This window comes from Liolophura sinensis, chromosome 12 (genome assembly GCF_032854445.1).
Source record: "Liolophura sinensis isolate JHLJ2023 chromosome 12, CUHK_Ljap_v2, whole genome shotgun sequence".
Lineage (NCBI taxonomy): Eukaryota > Metazoa > Mollusca > Polyplacophora > Chitonida > Chitonidae > Liolophura > Liolophura sinensis.
The window spans coordinates 5,074,128-5,093,847 of record NC_088306.1 but is presented as its reverse complement, the minus strand read 5'-3'; the positions used below and the strand labels follow the sequence as shown (position 1 = coordinate 5,093,847).

Here is a 19,720-nt window from a genome sequence, read left to right as displayed (position 1 = left end):
AGGAAATCCTGTTACCCTTTAAGAGGGGGGCTGGGGCTTGAAGATAACCAGAGTCCAAAAAGCCCCCCAAAAAGCTGTTTGATTAGAGTGTTCTGTTGTCTTCTGAAAATGGATTCTATATGGATTTTACATTTAAAAGTTATAGTAGAGACAGTTTATGTAAGGAATCACATCTGAAGACAACAGTTTGTGTACTGTTACTCAGTAGAGTTACCGGACATGTGCGTTGTATCTGGTGTCATTGATGTGATTCTTCAGTGATGCAGCACTGAAATATGACATCACTGGAAGAAAGATAAGCTGAAGATGTAAAAGCCTTACCCTAATATAATGTGATGTCACAATTATAGTTCATACACGTGTATGTACGTAAGTGGGAAGATTCATGCCGCCAAAGTGCCACTGAAGTATCATGTCGAAGACACCAGACATGACATCCCACCCAGTAACAAGATACTGACAGCAGGCCAACCAGTTATGTTTTCTTGCACTAACTAAGTACCAATTTTAGAATCTTTGGTATTACCCTATCAGGGCTTGATCCCGGAGTCTCCCGACTCTAAGGCGGTGCTCTAGCCATTAGGACAACGAAGCGGTGTACATGTAGCACATAGTTTGAAACAAAGCGTGAGAAATTGCTGATAGCAAAGATAACAGTTATTACTTATTATTGTCTTTCATTTTCAAGGAGCAGCGAAAGATTAGAAAAGACTTAGAAGATGAGCAGAAGGCCAGAAGAAAACTGGAGGCATTGATCAAATCGCTGAAGAATACTCCTCTTCCAAAAGTGGAACAGGAGGTTAGCTGAGCTGTTGGTTCAGAAACATTCATTCTGCAGATCAAGCTGGTCTCTGCTGAGCCAGCCACTGTCTCATGATCCCCTATGTGCTTTTCTTGTTCAGGGCCCTGTTGTGTTCAGAGTACGGAATTTAGACATTAGTTGTTAGAATAATGAAGAGATATCGATGGAGTGTGCTAATTTTTCAGTTGTGATACATGTCAGTCTGCTGTAAGTGTCCCCAAGGCATGACATGTAGTGCATTCTGTCCAAGTTAGTGAGTTATGGTGAGAAAAACCAATGAAAATATTTCTCTTTCGTCGCACATGGGACTGTCTACCAGCAAACCCAGGCCAACCAGCATAGCCCGGCTTCTGTCTGGTTTCCTCCCACCATAATGCTGGTTGCTGTCGTATAAGTGAAATATTCTTGAGTACGATGGCATGAAACACCAATCAAATAAATAAATCTATGGACTACATTTGGTGTCACTGACGCCACACATTTTTAAGTTTCTGTTTCATCATCAGACCTGCTATTTAATGTCGAAAGTTTGATACAAAGTTAAAATAAATGCAGGAAAAAGCTTGTCACAGCCTTGGCATAAATGTAGTTCATGAAACCTAGCTTAGAATCCATTCAGTATTAATGGAGTTAATTCAGTTAGAATCAGTCAACACAGAAAAAATGCCTTCAGAATATGCTTGAATAAACACCTTACAAACACGCGAAAAGACTGAAGAATTACAGTAGACCAAATTTTTATGCTGGCGAGGGAGCAGGTTTTTTTTCAGACGGAGGTCTTTCAATTTAAGCCTAGATTTGATGTAGCCTGTTTATTTTCTACCTACAAGCTTTAACTTAAAACCTTTTTTCTTACGACACGGCCAAATGTGAACATAAGTTGTGTATCTGGGTTGTATTGATTGTAAACAATTATTGTCACTTCCAGTGAGATAATTCTGTCGAACCAATCATAGCGGTCCAATATGTCTGAAATTTGTAGGTTTTGAAATGTTCATTATTTATTTTAGAACTATAAAATCATATCCGCCAAACATACCCTGGCTAATTTTCTAGTAACATACACACTTATGTAGTACTCCAAGCTTTATTGGCAACAGTTGTTTCCGTTCAAAATTGTACCCATTTTTGGAACATTTCGATGAATTTATGAAATGTGATTCGTCTACATGTAAATGGAAAGCCAGTAAAATGCCCCATTTTTCGGTCATGAAAAACTTGAAGACATTGTTTGAAACGATTTTTGGCAGGTAAAATGCTTTCATTGTCAAGAAAAAAAATTGAAGTAAGATTAGTAAAAATCATTTTGGCACATTGGAAACAACTCTTTGTTTTGTGTTATGGCTATCCTTCCATGCGAGACACTCAGGTCGATAATAAATGATTGTGCGTTTCATTGTCCGTAAGTCCTGGGCAAAATGGCGGCATCAAAGGGGAAAGAGTGAAACTGATCTCACAATGAGACAGTTTCGTTGACACAGGAGTATGAAAAATATGCTTGCCGTATGACACTCTCTCTAAAGATTACAAAGACAGGGACAAAAGAAAATCATTATGTCTCATGAACTTGTGAGAAAGATGGACATTTCCCTCCAATTTATTGAAAGCTCAACACACGACAACAGTGTTAGACAATGTTGAACTATCTGATTTGTAGTGTGGACGGCTCAACATACCAAACAGCATTCAGCTTGCTGTTGAGTCAACAAAAAATGAACAATTTTGGATGGTCGGGACGGGGCTTAAGGCACAGACCTGGATTAAACAATTTGTTTGTCTCAGGCCTGGCTTACACATTGTTTTTTCCAAGCCTGGCTTATACATTGGCTTTTCCGGACCTGGGCACAGTTTAACAAAGCGGCATACGACATTTATTATCGTACGTTTGTCGTACGATATTTTGTACGTCACTATTAGCGCATCATTGCCCTATATGTGCGATTGTCGTACATGTACGACATCTGTGTGAAACTGTATCTTGGCGTACACGTTTCTTTCCCAGGTCTGGCTTACACATTGTTTTTCCCACGTCTTGCATTCACTTTGTTTTTCCCAGGCCTGGCGTACACGTTGTCTTTCCAGGCCTGGCACACACTTTTCCCCAGGTCTGTCAAACACATTGCTTCTCCCAGGCCTGCCTTACACGTTTCCTAACAAATTCCCACTTTATATTGTTTTGGTGATCCACTTTGTATTTTATATATATATATATATATGGACATATGTAATTATGCAATTCCAGTTGTTAATGAATAAATTGTTGTCGTTTTACAACACGTGGTGTCTCTTCGTTAATTTATTTATATATTTGGCTTGTGTTTACGTCATACGTGTATGAATAGAACTGTTCACCTACGTGTATATGACTCGATGTATAGGCTTCTAGCATCAATCGCAGCGTGCACTGCGTTCAAGACAATATCCTTCTACAACGTGGCTTCGAAATTACGCCCAAAACTTACTCTAAGGTCCTACCCAATATATTTTATGGTTTTCTCCTTTCCTAAGTTCGCCATTCGTTTGATCCACATTAATTTTGCCTGTGTTTTTCTTGATTTCCTTTGTACGTACCAACAACCGTCGAAAGCAGACTAATGAGTGATCTTCTCATCGATTTTCATGTAGTCATTTATTTGATTGGTGTTTTGGGCTGTACCCAACAATATTTCACTAAGAGGACGGCAGCCGGTATTACGGTGAGAGGATTCCGGGCAGAACCCAGGGGAAACCCACAACCATCCGCAGGTTTCCTGAAAGACCTTTCCAAGCACGGCCGGAGAGGACGGAAGCATGAGCATTGGTTAGAGGATTCTGGGTCATTCTGCTGCGCTGGAACGCTGACCATGGAGGCCACAGTTCCCAGCTCCTGCAAGAGAACGGAGTGAGATAACCACAGTGAACATAGTCATTATCATGGACTAACCGCGCGTCAGCAAAATGTCCGCCATATCCTCTGGCGTCCTAGAATCTGTATCATTGTAAAGTGTGTATCACTCTGGACTGTGTAACACTGTGGATTGTGGAACCCTTAGCACTATAACGCTATTTGGTATTCTAGAGTTCAAATTTTGTGACATTTGTCAAACGTGGACCTACTTAAAAACGGGTTCCTAAAATCGGCACTAGATATCTATCTACATCTGGTGCGTAATCAGTTCGAACCTGTAAACACTGGTCAACGGCTAGTGGACATCCTCCCGTTAGCGGGAGCCATAATTCTGTTCAGCCATTGATGCTCTGAAATAGATTGACCATGATAAAACAAAAGTATGTTGCTCCAGGTGAGGATCGAACTCACGTCCTCCGCATTCCTCAAACCTTGATACACAAGGTGAAGGTACTGTCTATAAGTACGGCGCGCTAACCGACTGAGCCACTGGAGCAACTGGGAAAGGTAAAACCGGAATTCGTTATGAACTTGACACCAATGTTTAAGGGTTTTTTCTCTGTGGTGAGGGAAATGGGAGTGTTGGGATTAAACTGTTTAACCAGTGAGAGACCAAACATTTTTTTTAATGTAACGTTAAGCATTGTTGGGGACTTGTATTCCTCTAGACTATTAGGTTATGAACTTGTTGATTTTGTAACGTTGTGGATTGTGTATCGTCGTGGACTGTGAAGTTTCCTTGACTGTGTATCATTGTGATGTGTGTGTCGTTGTGGACTGTGTAATGTTGTGGATCGTGTAACACTGTGGATTGTGGAACCTTTAGCACTGTAACGCTATTTGGTATTCTAGAGTTCCAGTTTTGTAACATTTGTCAAAACTTGGAGCTACTTAAAAACGGGTTCCTAAAATCGGCACTAGATATCTATCTAGATCTGGTGCGTAATTAGTTCGAACCTGTAACCATTGGTCAACGGCTAGTGGACATCCTCCCGTAAGCGTGAGCCATAATTGTGTTCAGCCATAGGTGCTCTCAAACAGACTGACCAGGACTAAAACAAAAGTATGTTGCTTCAGGTGAGGATCGAACTCACGACCTCCGCATCCTCAAACCTTGATAAACAAGGTGAAGGTACTGTCTATAAGTACGGCGCGCTAACCGACTGAGCCTCTGGCGCAACTGGAACATGTAAAACCGGAATTCGTTATGAACTTGACACCAATGTTTAGGGTTTTTTTTCTCTGTGGTGAAAGAAATGGGAGTGTTGGGATTAAACTGTTAAACTTTACCAGCTATACAATAAACGTCTCGGCTAAGAAGAGTAGACAAAACGGGGAGAGCTGGATTGGAACATGTGACTTCATCCATCAACGATTCCCTACTGGCAACGAACCAGTGTCCTCTAACTATCTTAACCAGTAAGAGAACAAAATATTTTCGAAATATTACGTTAAGCATTGTTGGGGATTGTGTATCGTCGTGGACTGTGTAACGTCTTAGACTGCGTATCATTGTGAAGTGTGTATCGTTCTGAACTGTAAAACGTTGTGGATTGTGTAACACTGTGTGTATCGTTTTGGATTGTGTAACTTTGTGGATTGTGTAAAAATTACTTTTGTCAAAACTTGGGCTTAATTCCCAACGGGTTCCCAGAATCGGCACTAGATATCTGTCCACACGTAGAGGTGATGCCTAACCAGTTCGAGATCATTTCCAACCTGTAACCACTGGTCGTCGCCTAGTGAACATCCTCCCGTTAGTGGGAACGCTGCAAACTTGTGGGTTTTGTAACGTTGGGGACTGTGTATTATCGTCGACTGTGCAGCGTCCTAGACTGTGTATCGTTGTGGACTGTAAAACGTTTTGGATTGTGTAACATTATGGATTGTGTAATCTTCAGAACTGTAACGCTATTTGTTAATCTAAAGCTGACATTTTGTAATATTTATCGAGAGTTGGGCCTACTTAAAAACGGGTTCCAAAACTTGATATCCACATCTGGTGCGTAACCAGTTCGAGATCATTACGAACCTGTAACCAGTTGTCAACGGCTGGTAGACATCCTCCCGTTAATGGGAGCCATAATTTTGTTCAGCCATAGATGCTCTCAAACGGACTGACCACGACTGAAACAAAAGTGTTTTTCTCCAAGTGAGGATCAAACCAACGACCTCCCCTTTCCTCAAACCTTGTTACACAAGGTGAAGGTACTGTCTATAAGTAAGGCGCGCTAACCGACTGAGCCACTGGAGCAAGTGGAAAATGTGAAACCAGAATTTCTTGTAAAATTAACATCATGGTTTAGTGCCCTTTGTTCTCTGTGGTGAAGGAAATGGGAGTGCTGGGATTAAATAGTCGAACTTCACCAGCTGCGCACTAAACCTCTCGATTTAAAACCGCAGGTGAAACGGGGAGAACTGGGTTGGAACATGTGACTTCATCTATCAGCAATCTCCTAGTGACAACGAACCAGTGCCCTCTAACCATCTGAACCAATACGGGACAAAAGCATTTTCTTGAAATGTAACGTTAAGCATTGTTGGAGATTTGTATCGTTGTGGACTGTAAGGCTGTGAACTTGTGGATTTTGTAACGTTATGGATTGTGTAGCGTCGTGGACTGTGAAGCGCTCTAGACTGTGCATCCGTGTGATGTGTGTATCGTTGTGGATTGTGTAACTTTGTGAATTGTGTAAAAAACTTTTGTGAAAACTTGGACTTAATTTAAACAAGTTCTTGGAATCGGCACTAGATATATATCCACAGGTAAAGGTAGTGCGTATCCATTTCCAAATCTTTTTGAACCTGTAGCCACTGGTCCTTGTCTACTGAACATCCTCCCGTTAGTGGGAACGCTGTTAACTTGTTAGTTTCGTAATGTTATGGATTGTGTATCGTCAGGGAGTGTGTAGCGTCAAAGACTGTGTATTATTGTGAAGTGTGTATTGTTGTTGACTGTGAAACGTTGTGGATTGTGTAATTGTCAGAACTGTATCGGTTTTTGGTATTCTAGAGTTCAAATTTTGTGACATTTGTCAAAACTTGGAGCTACTTAAAAACGGGTTCCTAAAATCGGCACTAGATATCTATTTAGATCTGGTGCGTAATCAGTTCGAACCTGTAATCATTGGTCAACGGCTAGTGGACATCCTCCCGTTAGCGGGAACCATAATTCTGTTCAGCCATAGATGCTCTCAGAAAGACTGGCGATGACTACAACAAAATTATGTTGCTCCAGGTGAGGAACGAACTCACGACCTACGCATTCCTCAAAATTTGATTTACAATGTCAAGTTACTGTCTATATGTATGGTGCGCTAACCGACTGAGCCACTGGAGCAAGTGGAAAATGTGAAAGCAGAATTTCATATCAATATGACAGCAAGGTTTAGTGCCCTTTGTTCTCTGTGGTGACGGGATTGGGAGTGTTGGGATTTAATTGTCGAACTTCACCAGCTACATAATAAACCTCTCGACTTAAAACAGCAGATGAATCAGGGAGAGCTAGATGGGAACACGCGACTTCATTTATCAACGATACCTTGGTGGCAACAAAGCAGTGCCCTTTCACCATCTTAACCGCTAGACCACCAAGAGATTTTCGAACTGTAACGTTAAGCAGAGTGTAACGTTGTGAATTGTTCAACGCTGTTGAGTGTTTAAATTTGAGTATTTTGTATCGTAGTGGATTGCTGTGGATTGTGTAACGTTGTGGATTTCCAGTGTTGTGGATTTGTATCGTTGTGGCCTGTAAGGCTGTGAATTGGTGGATTTTGTAACGTTGTGGATTGTGTATCGTCGTGGACTGTGTAGCGTCCTTGACTGTGTATCATTGTGAAGTGTGTGTCGTTGTGGACTGTGTAATGTTGTGGATCGTGTAACACTGTGGATTGTGGAACTTTAGACACTGTAACGCTTTTTGGTATTCTAGAGTTCCAATTTTGTGACATTTGTCAAAACTTGGAGCTACTTAAAAACGGGTTCCTAAAATCGGCACTAGAAATCCATCTAGATCTGGTGCGTAATCAGTTCGAACCTGTAACCACTGGTCAACGGCTGGCAGACATCCTCCCGTTAGCGGGAGCCATAATTGTGTTCAACCATAGGTGCTCTCAAACAGACTGGCCAGGGCTAAAACAAAATTATGTTGCTCCAGGTGAGGATCGAACTCACGACCTCCGCATTCCTCAAACCTTGATACACAAGGTGAAGGTACTGTCTATAAGTACGGCGCGCTAACCGACTGAGCCACTGGAGCAACTGGGAAAGGTATAACCGGAATTCGTTATGAACTTGACACCAATGTTTAGGGTCTTTTCTCTGTGGTGAAGGAAATGGAAGTGTTGGGATTAAACTGTTAAACTTCACCAGCTATACAATAAACGTCTCGACTAAGAAAAGTAGACGAAAAGGGGAGAGCTGGATTAGAACATGTGACTTCATCCATCAACGACTCCCTACTGGCAACGAACCAGTGTCCTCTAACTATCTTAACCAGTAAGGGAGCAAGATACTTACGAAATATAACGTTAAGCATTGTTGGGGATTGTGTATCGTCGTGGACTGTGTAAAGTCTTAGACTGCGTATCATTGTGAAGTGTGTATCGTTCTGAACTGTAAAACGTTGTGGATTGTGTAACACTGTGGATTGTGTAATCTTCAGAACTGTAACGCTATTTGTACGGTGCGCTAATCGACTGAGCCACTGGAGCAACTGGAAAATGTGAAAGCAGAATTTTGTAATATTTATCGAGACTTGAACCTACTTAAAAACGGGTTCCTAGAATCGGCACTTGATATCCACATCTGGTGCGTAACCAGTTCGAGATCATTTCGAACCTGTAACCATTGGTTAATGGTTGGCAGACATCCTCCCGTTAATGGGAGCCATAATTTTGTTCAGCCATAGATGCTCTCAAACGGACTGACCATGACTAAAACAAGTATGTTTCTCCAAGTGAGGATCAAACTCACGACCTCCGCTTTCTTCCAACCTTTGGACACAAGGTAAAGGTACTGTCTATAAATACGGCGCGCTAACCAACTGAGCCACTGGAGCAACTGGAAAATGTAAAACCAGAATTTCATATCAATTTGACACCATGGTTTAGTGCCCTTTGTTCTCTGTTGTGAAGGAAACGGGAGTGCTGGGATTAAACTGTCGAACTTCAACAGCTACACACTAAACCTCTCCATTTAAAACCGCAGGCGAAACGGGGAGAGCTGGATTGGAACATGTGACATCATATATTACCATAGATGCTCTCAAACAGACTGGCCAAGACTGAAACAAAAGTATGTTGCTCCATGTGAGGATCGAACTCACGACCTCCGCATTCCTCAAACCTTGATACACAATGTAAAGGTACTGTCTATAAGTTCGGGGCGCTAAACGACTGAGCCACTGGAGCAAATGGAAAATGTGAAACCAGGATTTTTTTCATCAATTTGACACTATTGTTTGGTGCCCTTTGTTCTCTGTGGTGAACGAAATGGGAGTGCTGGGATTAAACTTTCAAACTTCACCCAGTACACAATTATCCTCTCGATTAAAAGCCGTAGTCGAAACGGGGAGAGCTGGATTGGAACATGTGACTTCATCTATTACCGATCCCCTAATGACAACGAACCAGTGTCCTCTAACCATCTTAACCAGTACGGCACCAAAACTTATTTTTGAAATGTAACGTTATGCATTGTTGGGGACTTGTATCATTGTGGACTGTAAGGCTGTGAACTTGTGCATTTTGAAACGTTGTGGATTGTGTAGCGTCCTTGAAGCGTCTCAGGCTATGTAATATTGTAAAGTGTGTGTCGTTGTGGACTGTGTAATTTTGTGGATTAACACTGTGGATTGTGTAACCTTTAGCACTGTAACGGTGTTTGGTATTCTAAAGTTGAAATTTTGTGACATTTGTCAAAACTTGGACCTAATTAAAAACGGGTTCCTAAAATCGGCACTTGATATCTAGCGACATCTGGTGGGTAACCAGTTCGAGATCATTTCAAACGTGATACCATTAGTGAACGGCTAGTGGACATCCTCCCGTTATTGGGAGCCATAATTTTGTTCGGCCATACATGCTCTGAAACAGATTGACCATGACTAAAACAAAAGTATGTTGCTCCAGTTGAGGATCGAACTCTCGACCTACGCATTCCTTAAACCTTGGTGAAGGTATTGTCTTTAAGTACGGCGCGCTTTTTTTTTCTGATTGTGTTTATTGATGAGAAATGCTGAAATGTACAATATAACATTGAGACAATATACACAGTACAGTTTTTTATCCCCAAAGTTATTTGTCCATTTTGTTGAAAACAGTAAACTTGGCTTTTAGTTTTCCTGTATCGGCGTTAGGAAACCGCTCGGATACAATCTCTATCACCGCCTAAACTGGCAAATAGCCAGGAATTACCTCGTACAATAAGTGTTTTACCAGAACAATACCACTGCTAGTAAATGTGTCTGAGCTGAGCAACCTCCCGTTAACAGTTTTGCTCGGATTCGAAAACAAAGGTTACCACAATTTCTGGGACTTTGTTTCCACAATTAGTTCTGCATGCTTCAGAAAATTACACCAACTGGCAAAAACTTCCTTATAGTAATGAGGAAGACTGTGAAAAGCACGATGAACATTTGATAAAAACAGTAACTCAATTGTTACATTGAGTTTACAATATTTCAGTAGAAAACCCCGAAATTATTTCTTCTACAGTGCACGACAGCGGATTTAAAAGTTTCGCCAATGATCTCAGTCTAAACGCCTCCTGCTTTAAAGCTACATCTTGGAGGTTTAAACCGCCTTCTGTTGTAGTTTTAGCAACAGTGCCATAAGCTACTAAATGGGCACCCGCATTCCACAAAAATCTACACACCTGTTTTTTATCCCTTTTATGTATACTTCAGGCATTGAAATAACTGCTAAGTTACACCACACTCGTGACACAGCCAATGAGTTGATAACCGTTACCCTACCATGTAGAGTCAAAAGACGCTGTCGCCAGTTTATTTAGCAGGCGATGGGTATCATTAGTCACCTCTTGCCAATTGAGCTCACTACATAACTTTGCGTCTGGCCCAAGACATACACCCACTACTTTTATACAGTCTCGTTTCACTTTTTCACTTGTATGCCTAAAACATTGCTTTCATGTTCATTATTTTCCACAGGCAACAATTCATTTTTACTCATGTTTACTTTAGCATTAGATGCTTTACAATATACATCAATAATTGAGAATGTCTTCGTTACAGATTCTTTGTCCCTTAGTGTCAAGGTAGTATCGTCTGCATGCTGAAAGCAGAGCGACGTGCACGAGGAAAATGGAATGTCAATGCCTTTTAAAGAACTACAGTTTCTCATTAGGGCGCCCAGTGGTTCAGCAGTTAACACATATAACATGGCTGAGATAGGACAGTTTTGTCGGACCGATTTTCCCACTCTAAAAAAAAGGCGTGACAAAACCGTTAACTTTTACAGCACTTCTAATGTCATTATAAAGCAAAACTAATCAATTTGATAAACATCGTGCTAAAGCCCAACTTATCCAGCACTCCTAACAAAAAGGCGTGCGACACCCTGTCAAAGTCTTTCTCTTGATCAAACTTTAGTACATACATTTCGAGATTGTCCTCCGCTAAACAATCGATAACATCTCTAATACTCGCTACGGTGTCCGCTATACCTTGACCAGGCACACAACAGCTTTGGAATGGCGATATGAGACCTTCCTTGACACACTTTAGTCGGTTCGACAGACATCTAGACAATATTTTATAATCTACATTGAGCAAAGTAATAGGGGCTCCATTTGTTACGATCACCTTTCTGCTTATGTATAAGAGTGATCACACCAGAATGCATTAAGCGATGCAGATTAATACAGGCAAAAGCCTGGGTGTAAACATCAAACAAAAAACTCAGGCCAGAACAAACAATAAAATTCAGCCGCGAGCCCGTCAATGCCGGGACTTTTGTTTTTCGCCATACCTTTCAGAGCCACCCACGATTCATCCTTTGTCCACTCCGTGTTACAAAAGTTCTATTACCATCATCTAATCGTACTGTAACATAGGCCAATAAGTTTTTAACATCATTCAAATCAGCTTCATCCTTAGTATATAGGTGCTCATAATAATTATATATCTCATTTAGAATGTCATCTGTAGAAGTCACAATATCATCGGTAGCAGTCTTTAATTCACTGATAATTTTGTTTTCCTGATTGCATTTCTCTAAATTGAGAAAAAAAGAGGTACTTCTGTCACCCTCGAGTGCCCATTGGGCCTTACACCATAGAATAGCGCCGTTACATTTATCCAGTTCAATCCTCTTGAGTTCCGATTCTAACTGACAAATTGATGTTCTGTCACAGTTGGGTATATTCGCAGCCCTCCTATATTCATTATCCAACTTGTATTGAATGCTGAACATCTAATTACATCTTTCATCCTTGCCAAATAACAGGGCTAACCTTTTAATATGGTACTTAGGTTATCCCACCAGACAGTAATTTCTGTTGTATACAGCTCGTTTTGTTTCTCTCTAACGATGAGTTCCCGTACACGATTAACGAAATCGTTGTCTTGCAATAACAGGTTGCTAAAAATAAAAAATAACCCAGGGCCTCGCTCAACAGTACAAAGATCGAGTCTGAGGAAAACGATGCTATGGGCAATAAACGAATTTCTCCTGTAGTGTACTGATTGTACTTCAGCCTTTAACGCCCTGCTCATAAACATATGATCAATGCGGCTTTATTGTAATACATCGTTAGCACATCGTCTCCAAGAAAAACTAATCTTGTCAGGGTGGCGATACCTCCACATATCTCTGACTTCATGTTTATTTGACAAAGTCAAAAAACACCTGATGTGACCTATCATGAGACCTGAGCTGCCCTATCGCAAGTTGAAAACACCACATTCAAGTCCCCAACCAAAATACAACATGCCTTTGGACGTATAAATAGTTTGAAAGAGATTGGAAAAAATCACATCTGTTCGATACATTGTTAGGGGCATAACAATTCATAATATCATATTTCACAGCATTAATTTCGACACATACGCAAATAATTTTACCTGATGCGTCACGTTTCCATTCAGTAACACAATGTTGCAATTTCTGACTTACTGCAATGGCCACCCCCGGCTTCTCCCGTCGGCATTGCTGAAGTACAATTTGCCGGGAAATAGATGTTTCAATTGGTCAATAATGTTATTGCCCCAAAATGTTTCCTAGAGGCATATTATGTTTGACGCTGAAGTAGAGAATAAGGTACTTACATTTTAAAGCTTCTGTACATTGCGCAATCCATTGCAATTAAGTGATCCCAAGAAGGCCATTTCTAGAGAAAAAATAACAATTAAGATACTGGTCTTGCACTTGGTTACTGGGTAGTTTGATACTACAATACAGGTTATAGTGAGTCATTATCAACATTTTTCTTTGTGTATGGAACTGTGCATTTCGCTTGGGCCAAATTTGGCTGAGGCTTGAATTTTCGTCTTGTTTTGTTCCGGACCGTGGAGAAACCAGAAGATTGTGTGACCATCGCCTCACAGACGTAGCTGTCCCCCTCCTTTGTTTCTTCATTTTCTTGACTCGCTAGTTCTTCACCACCGTTTCTTTGTGTTTCAGCCTGGGGTTCAGGAGCCTCGGCTTGTTCAGGCACGGGTATTTCCAAGTCACCGGTGACAACGTCTCTTGGCTGCACGTCCTCCTCTTCTTTGTGCACATTTTCGTTGTTTTCTGGATATTTGTTTTCCTTTTTACGGATCACTACGTCTGTTGTATGAGACTGGCACCCAAGCTGAGATACCTTTTCCCCATGGTCGCAGATAAATAACCCGCAAGTGTCACACAATTCCTTGTCACTGTTGTCGTTGCATCTACATCCCGAAACCGCATACATCACAAGGTTCGCAGAAACACTTCCCTGCGTAACCGCATTCGTCACAGTCCACCTCTTTCCAGCCACGTGCCACGTGACCTTGTTTCCCACAATCGTAGCATGTAAAGTCCGGGCAGTTTCTATACGGATGTTGATCAGACAAACATACTGAGCATACTTTTTCTTTTGGTTATCGTGTACAATGTGTTCCCAACCCACAAGTAAAACGCATTGCATAAGGCAGAGATTTAATTTCTGGGGGCATTTTCACCCGTACATACCTCCCCACGTCTGTAACCTGAGTACTTGAGTGAAAACGTCTCCGTATTTTTGACACAGGCTCCACTCCGTACTCCCACAACTTGTCATAAATTTCTTAGACTTCCACATAGCTTGACAAATGCAAGAAGTACACGACTAGGGTCCTTGAAGACACTTCCGTGCACGAAAACTGTTTGTCCGTTATCTTTATTCCACCCACCAGTAGATCACTTGCTTCACGGCCTGACACAGTAATTTCATATTGGTCACTTCCTTTGGGGACACTCGCGGAAATTGTGTTCAATCCACATGTTGATTCACCGGCATTAATCACATTTCTTGCAGATACTTCTGAGGTGCTTCCCACATTCACACACAAAGACAAGTCTCTCTTAACAAGTCCGTTTGTCATATTTCCTTGGCAACCTGAGGCAGCCATGCCACAAAATGTACCAGTACCCAGGTTAGCCTGTTAGTTCCACCGAACAACAACAGCACAATGAAAAGCCCACTCTCATGAAACACGTCTGACCAGTTCAACAGTCACCGCCGGACTCTAATTAAGCAAGAATCGTCAGAGTACGCCGCGCTAACCGACTGAGGCACAGGAGCAAGTGAAAAATGTAAAACCAGACTTGCTCATGAACTTGACACTATGGTTTAGTGCCTTTTGTTCTCTGTGGTGAAGGAAATGGGAGTGTTGGGATTAAACTGTCGAACTTCACCAGCTATACAATAAACCTCTCAACTTAGAATCGCGTACGAAACAATCTATCAACAATCCCCCTAGTGGCAACAAACCAGTGCCCCCTAACCATCTTAATCAGTAAGGACCAAAACATTTTCGAAATGTAACGTTAATCGTTGTTGTGGATTTGTATCGTTGTGGACTGTAAGGGTGTGAACTTGTGGATTTTGTAACCTTGTGGATTGTATATCATTGTAGACTGTGTAGCGTAGTAGACTGCGTATCATCGTGAAGTGTATATCGTTGTGGATGGTGCAATGTTGTGGATTGTGTAACGCTGTAGATTGTGTGACCTTTAGGACTGTAACGCTATTTTGTATTCTAAAGTTAAAATTTTGTAACATTTGTCAAAATTTGGACCCAATTAAAAAACCCATTCCTAGAATCGGCACTTGATATCTATCCACACGTAACGGTGGTGCGTGACTAGTTCGAGATCATTTCGAAACTGTAACCATTAATCCTCGGCTAGTGGACATCCTCCCGTTAGTGGCAGTAATAATTCTGTTCAGCCATAGATTTTTTTTGTGGGGGGGGGGGGGGATTGTCAACAATACCTGGCTGTCACAAACATTTGAAATCACAAAGCAGTCTTAATTAAAATAAAATATCACAGACAAGAAGACTGCCTTGTGAATAGAACAATTGCACATTAGCTGCTCATTTCAATAAATACACTAATTTATCATTCCGTAATGTACAGAAGACTTTGTTTAGACACCAAATTTTCTTGAAAGATGGCCTGTCTAGTCGAAAAAAGTCAACATGAATACGGGTTTTAATTATTCCTTTGGTAGCCTTAACAATGGCAGCAGCATCAGCTAAAAGGCCTCCAGTTTTTTTATGCTTTCGGCATTGTCGGGGTCCTTACATAATAGTGTGATTAACCCAGAACGTTGTGAATGACTTAATCTACCCAAGTTAAAACAGTGATTAACTACATCTGTAAACACACCCGAAAACAGGGACCAAAATTGCACGTAAAACTCTGCTGGCAAACCGTCGCATCCCGGCGAACGGTTTTTAGACATATTTTTTACTACAAAAAACGACTCCTGTTCAGTCATAAGGCCTTCGCAGGCAGTTTTACAATCTTCATTTAACATCGGAAGCGATGATAAGAACTCATCTTGAATGGAGGAGTCATTATCTTGTTCAGTATACAATTTCATACAATACGACCTTATACACTTAGCAATACCTTCCTGAGATTCATGGGATATTGAAGAATCATTATGAAACATAATACTTTTGATAATCGTCTTTCTGCCCCTACCAACTTCTCGTCAAATGAAATATTTGGTTGGTTTTTCTCCCTGATCAAAATGAACAGCTTTAGCACGGATAACGGCTCTGCATGTTTCGACTTATAAAGGGCATTCAGAGTGTTTTTCACATTGTCAATACGCTCACATTTAGTGATTGAACTAGATTTTAACGCATTTAATTCTTGTTCAAGTTCCAACAAATCACGTTTTTTGTTCATAGATTTCTCCTTATTGTAACTCCGAATTCTGTCTTTACATTCCCTTTTAAATGTCTCCCATCTGTCTATTAGATCTGCATGACCAGTTGCACAGACAGAGAAAATATCATGGAAAACGTATAAAATCTATCCAATCTACTGGCACACTGGCGCCTAGTCCACGTGTAACAATTCTTACTCGGATGCAGTTTCCTAAAAATATCACAAATACCAAAATCTCTTTTCAAATTATTAATTTCGTCCACGCCATCATTCCTTCCATTAGTGGCACAGCCAGCTCTATCTAATACAATGCTCTCGACACAATTAAAATAATGACCAACTCACTGCCCTGCATCACATTATCTAAATTAGAAATAAATCCTTTTCTTTCCGTCGGATTATTAGGGGTATTAAACACAAACAAGGTTTAAAGGAGTGTTGTTGAGTTTAACCCTAAGGCTTATGTACCAACCTTTAGGTCACCTCTGTACTTTCCATATAATGCAATCTACCGTATACCTAATAATTATTTCCACCCAACAACTTCGATTTGACCAATTCGCCCACCTTGCATGGCACAGGATTTGCAACTATTTAGTGTCATTATAATTTTCGAAGTGTATTTCCTGTAAGAAAAGTGCATCAATTCCTTAATCGAAAACAAATTGCTTAACATGTTCTTGTTTCGACGGATCCCATAAACCATTAACGTTTAAAGTCCCAAAACGAATATTATTTAAGCTCATTATACAAATAGGTAAAGGTAGAGCGTACATACCCATTGTGGAAAAACAAGAGAGTCCGAATTACCCTACAACTCATTTGTCTCTTTTCATTCGCTGCCACGCACGAGAAGCAAACGATTTTCTTTTCCTGAATTCCAGAAGCATGGTGTCCCCCTCCTGAGATGGAGTCGGCGTCATACAGTCTGACGACTGATCGGCATCAACACCATCATAATCAGTAGGAGGGGAACTGGGCGGGATAGATAACGCTGTCTTTTCGGCTGTACTGTCATTGTCCACCTTAGCTCGCTTTTCCTCGACTGAGGCTGGTGAGCGCACGTCAGGAGCGTGCACGTCAGCCACAACCACAGTCTTCACCCTCGGGATAGCGGATGACGTTTCATTATCACCAACATCCACTTCTTCGGTGTTCTTAGTATTCTCCCGGCCGTCCATCTCCTTGTAAGAGTCGTTGTCCTCACTGGCGTCATCATCGCCGCTGTCGTCACCATTCCCGTCGATTTCGTCTTCGATCTCGTCGCTGTCTTGAACCAGTTCCATAGCGGGTGCGTTGAATGGGTCATCATCGTCGCTGATGTCAACATCAACGTCACCTTGTTTTACAGCGTCTTCCTTATTATACTGGTGCATAGGTTCCCCTTAACCCGCGCCTCGTACGACATTGCTCTGGCACAACAGTCACTGACTATATGAAGCCCTGAGTCACACATTCGGCATGGATCTGTACAGTCCTTCTCTGTATGTGGATTCTCATGGGGGGAAAACCGTCGCAGTTAGAACACCACAGTGCCCTACACTCTGCGCCTTGTGTGATTTTTGGCCGCACTTTCGACATTCATAGGTCTGCACGGGGTAGGTTAACATCACAATGTCACCACCGAAATTAATAAAATTTGGTACATATCGAACTTCGTGACACTTAAATCTGTAAATCCTAATACCTGCCCGAACATGTGAGAGTTCCGGGTCTGCAAAATCTGGGTTTCGTCACACCCAGGCATCCACCATAGGGTTTCAAAACTGCCTTGTTAGTGTCATCGGACATTTCATCTGGTGCCCAGTGGGCCGTCAGATTCAGGAAAACTGACGACGCTGGCATAATAGACCACGTCGTCCCATTTATAACAACATTGGATTTACTCACTAGGGCAATATGCCCAGCCACTGTAGACACGCGGAGATAGAAGTGTTTCTTTAAATAATTCTTCTGAAAACTTAGCTCGGTATTGATATTTAACACACTTGACAGAAAAGGAATAAAGTCCTTCTGGACAGTCGTAGAAAGTACCGGGCTTCTTCGTGTAGAGATTGATACAAAGTTCACCTTGGCCTATTTACAGGCGAAAGGGACACGGGCTTGGACACACCTGATCCAACGGGGCACACGCCCTTCACCAACAGTAACCACTAGCCAAATTCAAGCTCTGTGGGCACCAAGTTTACCAAAAAATCAGTCTCAAAACCAAGCATTGTTGTTGCACAAATGTGTAAACAGCAGAGAATCACGGATAAGTCCGTTCACTTCGGCGTCTAGCACACTCTCCCCCTCAGCCTTAGGTGCTCTCAAATTGCTTCTGACTCAAATAAAAGTATATTGCTCCAGGTGAGGATCGAACTCACGACCTCCGCATTTCTCAAACCTTGGCACACAAGGTGTAGGTACTGTCTATAAGTACGGCGCGCTAACCGACTGAGCCACTGGAGCAACTGGAAAATGTGAAACTAGAATTTCTGATGAACTTGACACTAACGTTTCGCGGACTATGTTCTCTGTGGTGAAGGAAATGGGAGTGTTGGGATTAAACTATCGAACTTCACAGGCTACAAACTAAACCTCTCGACTTAGAAGCGCAGACGCAACAGGGAGAGCTGAGCTGGATTGGAACATGTGACTTCATCTATCAACGACCTCCTTGTGGCAACGCACCAGTGATCTCTATCCATCATAACTCGTCAGAAACAAAAACACTTTCGAAAAGTAATGTTAAGCATTGTTGGGGATTTGTATCGTAGTGGATTATAAGCCTGTGAACTTGTGGATTTTGTAAAGTTGTGGATTATGTATCGTCGTGGACGGTGTACCGTCCTAAACTGTGTATCATTGTGAAGTGTGTATCATTGTGAAGTGTGTATCGTTGTGGACTGTGTGAGGTTGTGGACTGTGTAACGTTGTGGACTGTGTAACCTTGGGGACTGTAACGTTATTTGGTATTCTAAAGCTGAAATTTTGTGACATTTGTCAAAATTTCCGCTTAATTCAAAACGGGTTCCAAGAATCGGCACTTGATATCTATCCACACGTAACGGTGGTGCGTGAGCAGTTCGAGATGATTTGAACCTGTGACCAATAATCCATGGCTAGTGGACATCATTCCGTTAGTGGCAGTAATAATTCTGTTCAGCCATACATGCTCTCAAACAGATTGACCCTGACTAAAATAAAATTATGTTGCTCCAGGTGAGGATCGAACTCACGACCTCCGCATTTCTCAAACCTTGGCACGCAAGGTGTAGGTACTGTCTATAAGTACGGCGCGCTAACCGACTGAGCCACTGGAGCAACTGGGAAAGGTAAAACCGGAATTCGTTATGAACTTGACACCAATGTTTAAGGGTTTTTTCTCTGTGGTGAGGGAAATGGGAGTGTTGGGATTAAACTGTCGAACTTCACCGGCTACACGTTAAACCTCTCGGCTTGGAAGCGCAGACGAAACGGGGAGAGCTGGATTGAAACATGTGATTTGATCTATCAACGATCCCCTATTGAAAACGAACCAGTGATCTACACGTGGACTGTGTAGCGTCGTAGACTGTGTATGATTGTTTTGTGTGTATCGTTGCGGATTGTACAACCTTTTGGACCGTAACGTTATTTTGTATTCTAAAGTTGAAATTTTTTAACATTTATCAA

General features: G+C 41.6%; 1 protein-coding gene and 4 non-coding genes across 6 annotated transcripts in view; 1 reads left to right on the top strand and 4 right to left on the bottom strand.

The window, feature by feature from the left end:
- Positions 1 to 3,016, top strand: part of LOC135479579 (rho guanine nucleotide exchange factor 7-like) — a 72,243-nt gene extending 69,227 nt beyond the window's left edge. For both annotated transcript variants that reach the window (XM_064759466.1, XM_064759467.1), the window contains exon 18: positions 689 to 3,016. In XM_064759466.1, the coding sequence (XP_064615536.1) occupies positions 689 to 808 (120 nt within the window). In that variant the 3' untranslated portion in view covers positions 809 to 3,016. The remainder of the gene's footprint in view (positions 1 to 688) is intronic.
- Positions 3,017 to 4,075: 1,059 nt separating this feature from the next.
- Trnai-uau (transfer RNA isoleucine (anticodon UAU)) lies at positions 4,076 to 4,185 on the bottom strand. Its single transcript has 2 exons — positions 4,148 to 4,185; positions 4,076 to 4,111 (listed from the first exon to the last, which is right to left on the bottom strand). It is a non-coding gene; the product is annotated as a tRNA-Ile (tRNA).
- Positions 4,186 to 7,837: 3,652 nt separating this feature from the next.
- On the bottom strand, positions 7,838 to 7,947 carry Trnai-uau (transfer RNA isoleucine (anticodon UAU)). The gene is made up of 2 exons: positions 7,910 to 7,947; positions 7,838 to 7,873 (listed from the first exon to the last, which is right to left on the bottom strand). It is a non-coding gene; the product is annotated as a tRNA-Ile (tRNA).
- Positions 7,948 to 18,404: 10,457 nt separating this feature from the next.
- Trnai-uau (transfer RNA isoleucine (anticodon UAU)) lies at positions 18,405 to 18,514 on the bottom strand. Its single transcript has 2 exons — positions 18,477 to 18,514; positions 18,405 to 18,440 (listed from the first exon to the last, which is right to left on the bottom strand). It is a non-coding gene; the product is annotated as a tRNA-Ile (tRNA).
- A 745-nt stretch (positions 18,515 to 19,259) lies between these two features.
- Trnai-uau (transfer RNA isoleucine (anticodon UAU)) lies at positions 19,260 to 19,369 on the bottom strand. Its single transcript has 2 exons — positions 19,332 to 19,369; positions 19,260 to 19,295 (listed from the first exon to the last, which is right to left on the bottom strand). It is a non-coding gene; the product is annotated as a tRNA-Ile (tRNA).
- Positions 19,370 to 19,720: the final 351 nt, after the last annotated feature.